This window comes from Gossypium arboreum, chromosome 10, assembly GCF_025698485.1.
Source record: "Gossypium arboreum isolate Shixiya-1 chromosome 10, ASM2569848v2, whole genome shotgun sequence".
Taxonomy (NCBI): domain Eukaryota; kingdom Viridiplantae; phylum Streptophyta; class Magnoliopsida; order Malvales; family Malvaceae; genus Gossypium; species Gossypium arboreum.
The window spans coordinates 8,305,225-8,321,173 of NC_069079.1; the positions used below are offsets into that span (position 1 = coordinate 8,305,225).

Genomic DNA, 15,949 nt, shown 5'->3' on the forward strand with positions numbered 1-15,949 from the left:
AATTTATTTTATTATTATTATTTATTAATTTACTTTTTCTTTTTCTCTTGGCAGGTTTTTATAGTTTATGACTAGAAAAAACCCATCAGGACCATTACTTTTTGACGAAGAAATCGATCGAACAGTTCGTAGAAATCAAAGAGACATACGGCGAAGCTTACGATACACAGAAAATGAACAAGAAGACGATACTCAACCCCCAATCGAAGAGATGGCTGAAAACCAAGGCATTCAGCTACCTCCTGCAATTGCAGCTAATCAAAACCCTGCTCCACGCACTATGTATGATTATGCTAAACCTTCTTTAACAGGAACTGCATAGTTAGATCGGCTATAGCTGCAAATACTTTTGCACTGAAACCTAACACAATTCAAATGATACAGCGGTTTGTTCAGTTTGAGGGTTTGCAGGATGAAGATCCCAAAGCTCACTTAGCAAACTTTCTGGAATTTTGTGATACATTTAAAATCAATGGCGTTTCTGATGATGCTATTCGTCTTCGGTTATTTCCTTTTTCACTGAGAAATAAAGCTAAACAGTGGTTGAACTCGTTACCACGAGGGTCAATTACTACTTGGGAACAAATGACCGAAAAATTCTTACTAAAATATTTTCCGCCAGCTAAAACAACTAAATTACGTAATGATATCTCTTCTTTTGTGCAGATGGATTTAGAAACACTTTACGATGCATGGGAGAGGTACAAGGACTTACTGAGAAGGTGCCCTCACCATGGGTTACCGCTTTGGCTTCAAGTACAAACATTCCACAATGGTCTGAATCCCTCGACTCGGCAAATGGTTGATGCAGCTGCTGGCGGAACCATCAACAATAAAACACCGAAAGATGCCTATGAGTTTATTGAGGAGATGTCACTGAATAACTATCAGTGGCAAGTTATGAGGACAAAGCCAACAAAAATAGCCGGCGTTTATAATGTTGACTCAGTCACCATGCTTTCTAATTAGGTAGAACTTCTCAATAAAAAGATTGATGGTTTACTTGGTTCTACGCAGGTACATCCAGTAATAAGGTGTGACGCAAGTGGAAGAGGTATGCATACAGAATATCAATCCTTCAATCCCACAATCGAAGAGGAACAAGTCAACTATATGGGTAACAATAACTTTAGATATCAAAATAACCCATACAGTAATACTTATAATGCAGGTTGGAGGAATCACCCAAATTTCTCCTGGGGTGGTCAAGGGAATCAAAAGCCACAAAATACTCAGGGTTTTCAATAGCCACCTTATCAACAAGAGAACAAACCAAACCTTGAGGATTATTACTTATTTTGTCAGCTCTAATAGTTACCATGAGTATTTCCTAATTATTTTTTGGAAGAAAAAAAAATAATGCCTACAATCTACAATAAAGTAAAAGGTAAAAAAAAGGGCTAATCAGTTATTTCTTTCATCACCCCAAACAAGCCAATATTAGCTCTAATGGTGCGTAAATGTAACTCGTTGTTTAAAGAACTATTTAGAGTTCCTAGAGCTCCTTGTAAAGCTTGTTGGAAAACCCGTTGTCGGACTTGATTAATCGCTCTTTGTTGTTCAAAATAAATGGTTTCATTTTTGTAATTTTCTAATTGTTCCAAAATTTCAGAGTATCCATTCACTCGGCCGATCCGCCTCTATTTCTACTTTACGTAAGTGGGCGGGCCTTTTCGGTAGTTCAATAGCCCCCGCGTAGTTCTTCCAATTTGAATAGTATTCAAGATCCTCTCTTTTCGATTATCTAATAAATCACTTAATGAAAGTAGATTATCTTTCCATTCATTTTTTTTTATTTCAAAAATTCCATGATCCCTTCCCGAACCAAACATGAACCTTTCGATTCATTTGGCTCTCACGCTCAATTATTTCTTATTTATTGGGAATTAATTCCCAGTATCTTTTTTCTAATGTAATGAGCTTACCCTCTCCTCTCGTCTCTATTCATATTCCAAAATATCGAAGCGATTACTAATCCAAGACCGAAATATTGGAGGATTCTTGACCAAAACAAAAATATATCAAAAACTAAAAAGTATAATAAAAAATAATAAATAAAAAGTTACATATAATTTGGAATTTCTAATTGTACTTAGAATTGTATAATGTATAATTGTAATTTGTCGACAAAGTTGTTTCTTTTTTTCTTCAAATTCAAAGAATTCTTCTCCTTTATACATAGGTCATCGATTCAAGATTGGAAAAGGGGCTCAAATCGTTTTATCGACAGGAGTGTTTTATATCGAAAAAACATTTTTGTTTTGAAAATATTTCGTATTTAGTAACATAGTAGTAGAAAGAGTACCCTCTGCATCTCGAACTTCAAGCGGGTTTGGCCTTAACCATGTTAATGGTCCCAGATTATTGGTTAATAGAGAATCAAAGTCGATGTACCAATGAATCACGAAATGCTATGGTTCTATAATATGATTTTAAAATTTTATTGAAGTAATTCAAGGGATCATGCACTCTTTTCTTTCCTAGTTATAATGAAAAAAGTACAAGCTGGTGAATCCAACCTATTCTTGAAATAAACAACTCCCACACTCCCTTTCCAAAAAGATCAATACACCAAGGACTACACTTAGATTTATTGGATTTGTTGCTAAAATATCGGTATTAACCCGAAACTCCCTGGGATGGCGGTGACCCAAGGAAACGAAAGAATCGGTATTCATTTTCATTTTTAATAATGAATAAATTCAATTTTCATTTTTATTTTTTTAGTTATCTTATTATGGTTATATAGGATAGTCTAATAAAAGGATAATTATAAAAATGAAATTAAAGAAAAAAAGATGCAACCCATAGAAATGAAATCCAGATCATAATGAGAGACTCATTTCTTTTGTTTTTATTCATAAAGACAGAAGCTAAGACGAAAAAAAGAATCGACCCTTCGAGTATTCCACCAAGTTGCCTGAGAAAACTGAGAGTAAGAGGGACATATATATGTTATGGAATACCCATCTATATTGAATTGCGAATACAGAAATGATAAAATATTTTCTGATTGGACCAAATAAAAATTAATATGGGTCTCCGATAGAGACGAAAGACGGATAAACAAACAAGAAAATAGGTGAAGACCCTTCGATATAAGAATCTGTATCTATATCTACTAAATTCAACGATTTCGCATAAAAAGAAAGCAAATAAATAAATGAAAGAAAATAAACAAATGAAAGAAGGGGGAAAGGAGGGAGAAAGGGGGAAGGAGGGGCATCCTAATGAGATCCTAATCTCAAGACACAAAAGGAGATATGGCGAAATTGGTAGACGCTACGGACTTAATTGGATTGATCCTTGGTATGGAAACCTATTAAGTGATAACTTTCAAATTCAGAGAAACCCTGGAATGAAAAATGGGCAATCCTGAGCCAAATCCTATTATTTTATTATTTTACAAAAATAAACATGAACAAAGTTTCAGCAAGCGAGAATAAGAAAAAAAGGAAAGGATAGGTGCAGAGACTCAATGGAAGCTATTCTAACAAATGGGGTTGACGGTTGGTAAAGGAATCCTTATATCGAATATCGAAACTCTAGAAAGGATGCAAGATATACATTTTTTTTTATAGGTATACTAATGAAAAACTATCTCAAAAAAGACGAACCGAACTCGTATTTTTCTTATTTCTATTATATGCAATATCAATTTATATTTATTTTAGATGCTTTCAACAGTTATCCACTCCGCACTTGGCTACCCAGCATTTACTGTAGGCACGATAACTGGTACACTAGAGGTGCGTCCTTCCCGGTCCTCTCGTACTAGGAAAGGTCCTCTCAATGCTCTAACGCCCACATCGGATATGGACCGAACTGTCTCACGACGTTCGAACCCGACTCACGTCTCGCTTTAATGGGCGAACAGCCCAACCCTTGGAACATACTACTGACCCCGGTGGCGAAGAGCCGACATCGAGGTGCCAAACCTTCCGTCGATGTGAGCTCTTGGGAAGATCACTGTTATCCCGAGTAACTTTTATCCGTTGAGCGATGGCCCTTCCACTCGGCACCGTCGGATCACTAACGCCGACTTTCGTCCCCTTTCGACGGGTGGGTCTTGCAACAAGCTCCTTCGCCTTTGCACTCGAGGGCCAATCTCCGTCCGCCCGAGGAAACCTTTGCACCCTCCGTTACCTTTTGGGAGGCCTCGCCTATAAAACTGTCTACAGGATCGTTCCTTGGCCCGTAGGTCTGACATAAGGTTAGAATTCTAACTCTTCAGTGGTATCTCATCGATGGCTCGGGCCCCCGAAGGAGGCCTTCTTCGCCTTCCACCTAAGCTGCGCAGAAAAGCCCAAAGCCAATCCCGAGGAACAGTGAAGCTTCATAGGGTCTTTCTGTCCAAAGCGGGTAGTCCGCATCTTCTGAACATGTCTATTTCACCAAGCCTCTCTCAGAGACGGTGCCCACATCGTTCGCCTTTCGTGTAGGTCGGAACTTACCCGATAAGGAATTTTGCTACCTTAGGACCGTTATAGTTATGGCCGTCGTTCACCGAGGCTTCGATCGTCGGCTCCCCTATCATCAGTCACCAACTTCCTTGACCTTCCTAAGCCTTTGGCGGCGTCACCCATACATGGTCCTACAACTTTATGGAGACTGTGTTTTTGGTAAGCGATCGCCGGGCCTAGTCACTGCGACCCCTTTGTGAGGAGACACCCTTCTCCACGAAGTTACGGGGCTATTTTGCCGAGTTCCTTAGAGAGAGTTGTCTCGCGCCCTAGGTATTCTCTACCTACCCACCAGATCGGTTTGATGCAGTACCCTTTTGTTGAAGTTCGTTTGAGCTTTTTCGGGAGTATAGCATGGGTTACTTCATGCCAGTGGCGCTGGTACTCGAACATTGGCTCGGGCATTTTCTACCCTTCTTACCCCGAAAAGCGAGGGCACCTTGCATCCTTGAACCAATAACCATCTTTCGCTAACCTAGCCTCCTCCGTCCCTCGGGACCAACAAGGGGTAATACAGAATATTCACCGTTGTCCATCGACTCGCCTTTCGGCCGATCTTAAGCCCCGACTCACTCTCCATGGACAAACCTTGCGGAGGAACCCTTGGGTTTCGGGGCATTGGATTCTCACCAATGTTTGCGTTACTCAAGTGACATTCTCGCTTCGCTTCGTCTACTCCCGCTCACCCGGTGCTTCTCCTAAGGTGGAACGCTCCCCTACCGATGCATTTTACATCCCACGCTTGGTGATCGCTTAGCCCGTTCATCTTGGCGCAAGAGCGCTCAATCGATGAGCTATTACGCACTCTTTCAAAATTTGGCCGCTTCTAGGCAAACCTCCCGGTGTCTCTGCACCTACCTCATTTATCATTTGAGCGGTCATTTAGTGGCCTTAGCTAGTGATCCGGTTGTTCCTCTCGACGATGAAGCTTATCCCCATCGTCTCACCGGCCGACCTCGACCCCTATTATTTTAAGGTCATATCTAGTATTTAGAGTTTGCCTCGATTTGGTACCGCTCTCGCGACCCTTGCCAAACAATGCTTTACCCTAGATGTTCGGTCAATCTGCTGCGCCTCAACGCATTTCGGGGAGAACCAGCTAGCTCGGGTTCGAGTGGCATTTCACCCCTAACCACAACTCATCCGCTGATTCTTCAACATCATCGGTTCGAACCTCCACTTAGTTTCACCCAAGCTTCATCCCGGTCATGGATAGATCACCCGAGTTGGGTCCATAGCGATGATAATTACCCTATGAAAAATCACTTTCGCTTCTGGCTCGATGGGTTCCCTTAACCAAGCCATCGCCTATGAGTCGCGGCTCATTCTTCAACAGCACGCGGTTAGAGCCACGGCTCCTCCCAATGCTTGGGAGTTTATGGTTTCATGTTCTATTTCACTCCCGACGGGGTTCTTTTCACCCTTCCTTCACGGTACTACTTACGCTATCGATCACCAGAGTATTTAGCCTTGCAAGGTGGTCCTTGCCGATTCACATGGGATTCCACGTGCCCCATGCTACTCGGGTCGAGCGTAAGCTAGTGATGCTTTCGCCTCTTGGACTATCGCCATCTAGGGTTTGGCACTTCACCGCTTCGCCTAGCGACGACGCTTTTATTGCTCTCCCACAACCCCATTTTCACGGTTTAGGCTGCTCCCATTTCCAAAATACTGAGACAGCACTTAAAAATCAACAAGCATCGATTCAAGGACTCGAGACTCAGATAGGCCAGCTTTCCAAACTAATCTCCGACCGACCACAAAGTAGCTTGCCAAGTAACATTGAACCCAACCCAAGGGAACAGCTCAACGCAATTAATATCCAAAATGACGAAGGATTCGTTGAGCCTGAACCAGAACCAAGGCAAGAAACAGTGGTAAGCAAAAGGAGAGATGAGGTAGATCAAAATACAAACAAACCAGTGACTATCGAATATAAACCTCATGTGCCATACCCTAACGCAACAAGGAAAGACCGCTCAGACGAACGATTCGGTAAATTCCTTAAACTTTTAACAAAATTACATATTAACTTATCGTTTATTAAAGCTTTGTCGCAGATTCCAAATGCAATGAAATTTTTAAAAGAGCTTTTAGTAAATAAATGGAAGTTCGACGAAGCATCGCATGTGGAGCTAAATGCAGTCTGCTCAGCTATTCTACAGAATAAGTTACCCCACAAATTGAAAGATCCAGGGAGTTTTACAGTTCCTTGCTTAATTGGTAGTTTAGATATAAGTCATGCATTAGCTGATTTAGGGGCTAGTATTAACGTCATGCCTTACAAAATGTTTAAGCAACAAGGTCTTGGGAAACCTAAACAAACTAGGATGAGCATTCAATTGGTAGATAAAACTATAAGATTCCTTAAGGGTATTATTGAAGATGTACTCGTGAAAGTAGATAAGTTAATATTTCCCATTGATTTCGTTGTTCTAGACATAGAAGAGGATAATAACACCCCTTTGATTTTAGGGAGGCTCTTTTTAGCAACTGCAAAAACAATTATTGATGTTGGCGCAGGTGAACTTACACTTCGTGTGGGAGACGAAACGATCACCCTTCAAGCTCGTAATTCCGGCACCACATCGAACATTGAAGGTAATAGTCCACACCAATCTACTAAAACTGACAATATGACTTTGCAGAATTTGAGCTTCAAAAAAGTTCACGAGCCATGTTCTAGAAATGATAGAGGACACATTCATGAAGAACAAAGGCTATGGATAGAGGAGCTAGACGAATAGCGAGCACACAAACCGAGAACACATGATAAACTGAAACTACGCCAAAACAAGCCCGATACCTCTCCTAATCAACTTAAAGTTGGCATTAAAGTCTTACTAGATGTCGCAGATCCCCACATTGTCACTACCACACAGAATGAGGAAATCCCTTTTACGGTACTCAGTATTTTTTCATTCGGTACGGTGGAGGTGAGTCACCCCAAGTTTGGCACTTTTAAGGTAAACAAAACCCGATTAAAAACCTATTTTGATGAGATTGATAGCAGGAATGAGGAGTATAAACTCCTCGAACCACCCTGACCATTCACTAGAGAGGTAAGTCGAGCTTAGACTATAAATCAGCGCTTCTCGAGAGGCAACCCAAGCACTAACATATTTTGATTTCTTTATTTTTAATTTCTACCACTTTAAATCATTAAATTTATCTTTGAATTGTAAATTTTTTCAGCACACACGGCCAGGCACACAGGCGTGCTTAAAGCCGTGGCCAAGCAGGAGAAGAGACACGGCCGTGCGATATGGCCGTGTGGAAGCAGGACATGATTTCTCCAAAACACGGGATGCGATAAATCCCTACGGCCGTGCGATATTGCCGTGGGTGAACTTGGTGGCGTAGGAATGGAAAAACACGGGCGTGCCAGGAGTAAGGTTCAATTCTGTTTCTTCGACACGGGAGTGCGACATGCCCGTACCGTTAAGCTGTGGACAATAATGCACGGGCGTGGTACCCTAACACAAGGGCGTGGGAGAAGCAAATAAAGCTAGGCACGACCGTGCGACATGGTCGTGTGCCACACACGCTCTAGACACATGGGCGTAGAATAGTAGCCGGGCACGACCTAAATTGTAAAATTCGAAAAACACGGGCTCACCTTCAGAGTACACGAGTGTGGCCCTAGGTCGTGTGCACCTCCCCTATATAAGCAAATCACTGTTCATTTTCTTCTTCCTTTCAAAATCCTAGTTGAAATCTCCTCTTCCCCACTCCCTAATCCCTATTCCGGCCACCATTACCCAGATTCTCACTTCCCAACCCTTAAAAACCCTAAAATCCACTCCCTCTGCATTAATCCGCACTCTCCCCTCTCTTTTCCCTTCATTTTTCCTCCACACGGCTGTACACCCACGTCACACGCTCGTGCTCACCACCAACACGCCCGTGCGCCACCCTACCGCAACTTTTAGTTCACTTTCTCAACCTGAATACTTTCGGAATTTGCTTTAGTATTTTCTATATTTGAATTGTTTAAACTACTAAATAGCATATGCTAGTTTTAGGATTCTTGCTTAACTGATATACATCTTTGATTCTAGTAAATGCTTCTGAATAATCATATAAATTTTTCACCTCTCGCTTGATATAGTTAAATGTTAACACATCTTGGACCTACTATATCAATGCTCATACATTTTCAGGTACATTATGTCATCATCGAGAGACAAGAAGGCCGCGGTCCCATCCTCAAAGAGACGTAGGGGACCAGATTTTTCCTCAGTACGTGCTACAGCCGTAGTTCGGCACCCATTCCTTGAGTTTCCGCAAGCTTCGCAGGAGGAGCTATTTCAGATACTACGCTCGTAACCCCTCACTACAGGTCGCTGCATCGACTGGGCTACCATAGAGCAAGTCCAGCTAGCTGATGCCATCCGCTCTCTTATGTCCACAGACCTATGGGAACGGTTCTTCGCTATTACCGAACCTACTTATTTAGAGCTAACTTTAGAATTATGCTCTACTTTTCATTTACAGGTGGTAATGACGAACAATGACAACCCCGGCACCATTCACTTTCGATTAGGCAGTTTAGTTCGCGTGATGAGTGTCCCGAAATTTGGAGTCACTCTGGGACTTTACACCGATGAGTTTATAGAAGAGGAGGACATGAATGCACTACCACGTAATATCCACATTTCTCCCTCCTTGTGCTGGAAGGCTTTGGTAACACTCTCTTCCACCTACGACCCCTGCCGCTCGAAGGCCTCAGCTCTCGCCCCTTCCCTACGCTATCTCCATGCCATATTGGCACACACCTTGACTAGAAGGAGAGATAGCACCGGTGTCGTCAACACCCATGACGCCTACTATTTATGGTGCATGGTGAATGGACACATGACTGACTTGGCATACTTCATCACTTTTGCCATTCGCCATCAAACCGAGCGGCATCGGAAAAGAGTAATCTCTATCGGCCCCTACATGACGCGTCTTGTCAGACACTTCGGCCTCCTCAATATCGTGGCCCAGTCATCAGCGCTTACACTGATAGGTCAGATGTCCCCACAGAGCATCACGACTATGTTACACATAAGGATGATTGAGCGCCAACGTGGGACCGATCCTCCTTAGTACCGTCTCACTCATGCCATTGACGAGAAGGATCTTGAGGACATTCCTGATGATGTCCCCCCACAGCACGAGGAGCCTTCTACCACGCCACCTAGGGAACGACCAGTTCATGCGGCTGCTTCATTGGCACACCTTTCTGACCGACTCGCTCACTTTGAGCAGTATTGCACTACCCAGTTCGAGATGATCCACGAGTGAGATCAGCAACGTGATAGACAGATGGATGACATGCAGGCCATGATGCAGCAGTTGTGCCAACACTTTCACATCGTCACTCCAGCGCCACCACCTTAGGGCCCCATTGACGAGGATCATTGAATCCTTTTATCTTTTTATTTTTATTTTTATTTTTATTTTTATTTTTATTTTGAAAGACATATCTATATTAGTAAATTTTACTTTCTTCATTTTTCTGGTATTTCTAACAAGTAATTTCACTACGCTCACGACTATGTTACACATGAGGATGATTGAGCGCCAACGTGGGACCGATCCTCCTCAGTACCGTCTCACTCATGCCATTGACGAGAAGGATTTTGAGGACATTCCTGATGATGTCCCCCCACAGCACGAGGAGCCTTCTACCACGACACCTAGGGAACGACCAGTTCATGCGGCTGCTTCATTGGCACACCTTTTTGACCGACTCGCTCACTTTGAGCAGTATTGCACTACCCAGTTCGAGATGATCCACGAGCGAGATCAGCGACGTGATAGACAGATGGATAACATACAGGCCATGATGCAGCAGCTGTGCCAACACTTTCACATCGTCACTCCAGCGCCACCACCTTAGGGCCCCATTGACGAGGATCATTGAATCCTCTTATCTTTTTATTTTTATTTTTATTTTTATTTTTATTTTGAAAGACATATCTATATTAGTAAATTTTACTCTTCATGATTCTACAGACTTCCAAGCAAAGCTGCTAGGAATATTTTATGGAATAAGGAATCAAATGGGAAACAATACCTCACGAGTGCCACGTTCAACGACCCAATTTCTTCATCTAGCCAAGAACAGTGGCAGCTACCACTTTCCCCAAACACTCCAGCCTCAGATTCAAGCTCTGCATCCATATAATAGGGAGTTTCACCTCCTTTCCTCTTATGATTTTCTTTATTTTGAATAATTTATCTTTGTACATTGAGGGCAATATACATATTAAGTGTGGAAGGGTTGAACATGAACATGATGCCTAAGTTTTTTCATTATTCTCAAATCCCTGAATTAGGTCTTGTGCTTAAGTGATTTTCTCATAATATTGATCGAATGAATTCTGAGTGATCTATAATTATGGTTGATATGTCATGAATTAGACCATAGGAATTATGCATGATTATTTGATTATAAGACATTAGAGAATCGAGCATGATAAGTTGATATTTTGAGAACTAAAATTTTTAGATCATTTTCCTAAATTGAGGTATTATCTTGAAATCTTAAGTGTACAGGAATAACATCACAAACCCAAATTTTTGGTGATATTTTTGAGCCTTTTGAGCATATAGCTTTCTTTCTTACTCACTTCTTTTGTGGTTTGAGTGTGTCAACATTGAACTATTATTCTAAAACTTGCTTCGATTATACATATCGAGATCACACGTATGATTTGATATATTGAGATGATAAATGCACTTAGGATTTAACCCACTTACTCCATAAAAAGCCTTCCCCACATAATTAAACCCTTAGTGAACCCCTTTTGAGCCTACTAACCTTTTTTATTGATTAACCCTTATTATTAACCCATTAACGCATTATTGTTGAAATCCTCTTACTTAATTTACCCTTTTTTTATCGAGATTAAATTTAATATTGTTACCTCACTATGTTCACCATTTTTTTGTTACTGAATCATGAAGTATGATTTCTATATTGTTTCGACTTGATTTGTTCTTAAAAACAAAAGGCACATGTAATATAGTTCTAGATATGTGTTTGTGATTCAATAATTAAGTTTTTGATAGTAGGGTAATATATTGAATTATCTCGATTCTAACCTTTGTCTCTTCAGCTTATATCCATACCTGTAACCTAAACCTCATTACAACCATGCAAAGGCCTTTTGATTTGTCTATCATATCATTTACAAGTGGTGGAGATTTGATTTTCATGCAAGCCTATGGTAATAACTTCTCATGTTAGACGATCGAATGCTTAATCTTGAACCTTAAACACTTTGAGTGATTTGAGTGAATCTTTAGTGAGGATGTCATCTCTTGTATATTTAGGACTAAAGTTAATTACTTAGAGGAAGGAGATTACCTATGCTTTTCTTATCAAAATATTCGATTTAGATTGTTTGAGGCTTTTAATGCCCCTATAGTTGAATTCTCACTGTATGATTTTCCATGGAATAGTTTGTAACATTATCAGTAATAATTATGTGATTGAAAGGAATGAATTCTAGCAGTAAATGAGAGTTTTGCTTGAGGACAAGCAAATGCTTAAGTGTGGGGGTATTTGATAAACGCCAAATTATACATATTTTTACTCCAAATACCTAGTATATTTATGGATGTTTATTACTAAATTTGTGGATTTTGGTGCTCTTAATCCGGTTATTTCATGCTTTATACTCAGGAGAGCACCAAGAGTCAAAAGGAGCCAAAAACGAGCTAAAAAGGGGACAAAACGGACCAAATCGAGAAGATGACACAGCCTAAGCCTTGCCACACGGGTAGCTCACACGCCCGTGCCTTTCGAGGGTGTCGGCCAAGGCTTTCACGATTCACACGGCCTGGCCATTGACCCACACGGCTGTGTGCAATTTAACGGATCGAACATGGCCTGGCAATCACGTCACATGGCCGTGGCACACGGGCGTGTCTCTTTTTCAAGGAGCTGTATTTTACACAGAAAAGGATACTTAGAGAGGAAGAAAGCCAATCCAAAGCCTATTTAAACACCCTAAGTATGACTTAAAAAGGGGCCCTCTCCTCCATAACTTTTCTGGAGTACAGAACCACACGCCGAGAATTACTTGAAGGAAGCCAGACGATCCATCCCAAAACCCGGAGCTACTCTAAGACTAAAGATCTCTCTCAGAATTCTTTCAGGGGTTTTGAGTTTTCTTTATGTTTTGCTATTTTTATTCTTTTGAGATGTACTCTTATTTCATTATGAACTAAACCCCTTAGATACCTAAGGGGGTTGAACCTATGATGGATCTTATTATTATTATCTGAACTGTATGATAAATACTTGATTTGTTCTTAATTATGTGTTCTTAATGCTTGAGTTAATATTCTGGGTATTAATTCATGATTTGATGTACTTATGCAAAAAAGTCCCTGTCTAAGAGTAGATTTAGCATAATTAAGCGGAGTTGATCGAACGCCTAGAAATAGGGTTTCGAGATTTTGTCGGATTAGGGTGAAACCTAATATGGGAGCCCATAGATCGATTTACTGCTTCCCTAGGGGTTTTAATTAAGAAAGAGATTTCAATTAATTCAACTGAGGGTTAGACATTATTAGTCTCGAAAGAGATAATAATATAGGTTAGGGAGTCTCATGGATCAAGTCAAGTGAATAAATCATCTAGTTCAGAGTCAGATAACAAGTGAAATCTAGATGGATTCCTCCTTGGGTGTCGTCTTTATCAATTACTTTTCTTCAAGTCTTTTTCCAAATCTTCTCTTTACCTTAGTTTAATTAGTTAATTAGTTTAGTTAATCAGTTTAATAAACAACCCCTCTTTATTTCTAGGTTAAATAATAAAAAGATAGTTATTACTAGTACTTTTGGTTCCCTTCGGTACGATATCCCGGTCTTGCCATTACTATACTATTGTTAGATAGGTGCGCTTGCCTTTTCGTCGTGATAATAGTTAGTTTAGGTTTGATCTTCATTATAAATATTTATTACTTGTTACGAATCACGCGATCACAAAACCATCAAACAGAACAAACTGCTGTATCATTTGAATTGTGTTAGGTTTCAGTTCAAAAGTATTTGCAGCTACAGCAGGTCTAACTATGCTTGATTCAGTTCCTTTTAAAGAAGGTTTAGCATAATCATACATAGTGCGTAGAGCAGGATTTTGATTAACCGCAATTACAGGAGGTAGCTGATTGTCTTGGTTTTCAGCCATCTCTACGGTTGGGGTTTGAGTATCATCCTCTTGCTTGTTCTTTATGTATCTTAAGTTCGCCTTATTTCTCTTTGGTTTCTGCGGACTGTGCGATCGATTTCTTCGTCAAAAAGTAGTGGTCCTGACGGGTTTCTTCTAGTCATAAACTATAAAAACCTGCCAAGAGAAAGAAAAAGTAAATTAATAAATAATAAAAAAAAAATTAAATTAAATTGCAAGAAAAATAAATGGCTAAAGTAATAAAAATTTAGCGTTCCTGATATCTTAGTTCCCCAGCAATGACGCCAAAAACTTGATCGCGATTTTCGTGACAGGTAAGTTTTAAATATTTATAATTAATCGTTCTTGAAACTAACTATTATCGCAATGCGAGCAAGTGTACCTATCGAACAGTAGTATGGTTTTAGCAAGACCGGATTGTAGAACCCAAAGGAACTAAAAGTACTAGTAATGACTGTCTTTTTATTATCTAGCCTAAGAATAAGGGGGTTTTGCTTTAACTAACTAATTAACTAATCTAAGAATTCACAGATAATGGAATTGGGGGATTACTTTTGGAAAACGATTGAATTAAGACAAGACCTAAGGAAAAATCCACCTAGACTGAACTTGTTATTTTGGCTCCGAATCAAACGATTTATTCATTTAACTTGTTCCGTAGAGATCCCTAAGTTATGTTATTATCCCTACTCAAGACTAATAACGTCTAATCCTTAAATTGAATAATTGAGACTTTTCTCTAATTAACACCCTAGGGTTGCATTAACTCGATCTATGGATCCCCTTATTAGGTTTCACCCTAATCTGGCAAAATCTTATCACCCTATGTCTAGGCGCGCAAACAACTCCGCTTAATTATGAAAAATGTACTCTTAGACAGGGTCTATTCCTCCTCTGAATAAGAGCTTATCTTGAATCAGTATCCTGGGATATCAAAACAAGAATCAAGAACACATAATTAAGAACAAGTTAAATATTTATCATACAATTCAGAAAATAATAATAAGATTCGTCTTAGGTTTCATTCCCCTTAGGTATTTAGAGGATTTAGTTCATAACTAAAAAGGAAAACATCTTAGAAGAATAACAAATACAAAACATAAAGAAAACCCAAAACTCCTGAAGGGAAATTGAGGGGAGATCTTCAGTCTTGATAGTGACTCCGGCTTCTGAGATGGATCAATCGGCTTCCTTCGAGTAATTCCTTCCTTCCTCTCCTTGCCCCCTCCTTTTCCTCTTCTTTTAGGGCGTATTTATAGGCTTTAAAATGCCTAAAAACCCTCAAAATTAGCCTTTTCTGAATTGGACTCAACTTGGGCTCGGCAGGGACACGCCCGTGTAAATTGTGTTTCGAATCTGCCAAATTGACACGGCTGTGTGGTCTGCCCGTGTGAGAAAGTCCAGGCCGTGTTGATCTCGTACTTTGGCCCATTTTCTTCGTTTTTGGCCCGTTTCTCATTCGTTTCGCTCTCCTATGCTCTCCTAAGTATAAAACATGAAATTAAAGCATTAGGAGCATCGAATTCGCCAATTCTATGGGAAAATCATCCATAAAATGCGTTAAGAATGGGGTAAAAATATGTATATATTATGGTTTATCAATAACATACTTCCTTGGTATGGAAGTTAATCAGAATGAGCATGGCATTTTCATAAGCCAGCAAGCATTTGCACAGAAAGTTCTAAGCAAATTCAGCATGTCAAAGTGCAAGCCTGTAAGCACTCGTGTTGCACTAAGAGAGAAACTCTCAAGCATCAGTGAGCATGATCATGTAGATGAAAAGGAGTATAGGAGTTTGGTTGGTTGCCTACTCTATTTGACAGCAACAAGGCTAGACATCTTGTATGCTGTTAGTCATCTATCGAGATTCATGCATTGTTGCAATGTAGCTCATTTTAAAGCTGCAAAAAGAGTCTTAAGGTATGTCAAAGGAACCTTAGACTATGTTGTGAATTTTGAGAGAGCAGAAGAACTAAAGCTGGTTGGTTATTCAGACAGTGATTGGGCTGGCTCAGTTGATGACATGAAGAGTACATCGGGATACTTCTTCACTCTAGGATCAAGAGTTTTTAGCTGGAGCTCAAAGAAACAACAGACAGTAGCTCAATCCACTATAGAGGCTGAGTATATTGCAGCTGCTACTGCTGTAATCAAGCAATTTGGCTTAGAAAGCTGTTGAATGACTTGAATGCTGAACAATTGGAAGCAACAGATATCAAAGTTGACAATCAATCAGCTGTTGCAATTGCTAAGAACCCTGTGTTTCATGGCAAAACAAAGCATTTCAAGATC

The 15,949-nt window shown here is 40.2% G+C and overlaps 1 protein-coding gene and 1 non-coding gene across 2 annotated transcripts; one reads left to right on the top strand and one right to left on the bottom strand.

Annotated features, from left to right (window-relative positions):
• Window positions 1–633: 633 nt before the first annotated feature.
• LOC128283152 (small nucleolar RNA R71) lies at window positions 634–740 on the bottom strand. The gene has a single exon (XR_008273493.1). It is a non-coding gene; the product is annotated as a small nucleolar RNA R71 (small nucleolar RNA).
• A 14,535-nt stretch (window positions 741–15,275) lies between these two features.
• On the top strand, window positions 15,276–15,836 carry LOC108481236 (secreted RxLR effector protein 161-like). The gene has a single exon (XM_017784398.1). It carries the CDS (start codon window positions 15,276–15,278, stop codon window positions 15,834–15,836), a length of 561 nt encoding a protein of 186 aa, XP_017639887.1.
• The last annotated feature ends 113 nt before the right edge of the window (window positions 15,837–15,949 follow it).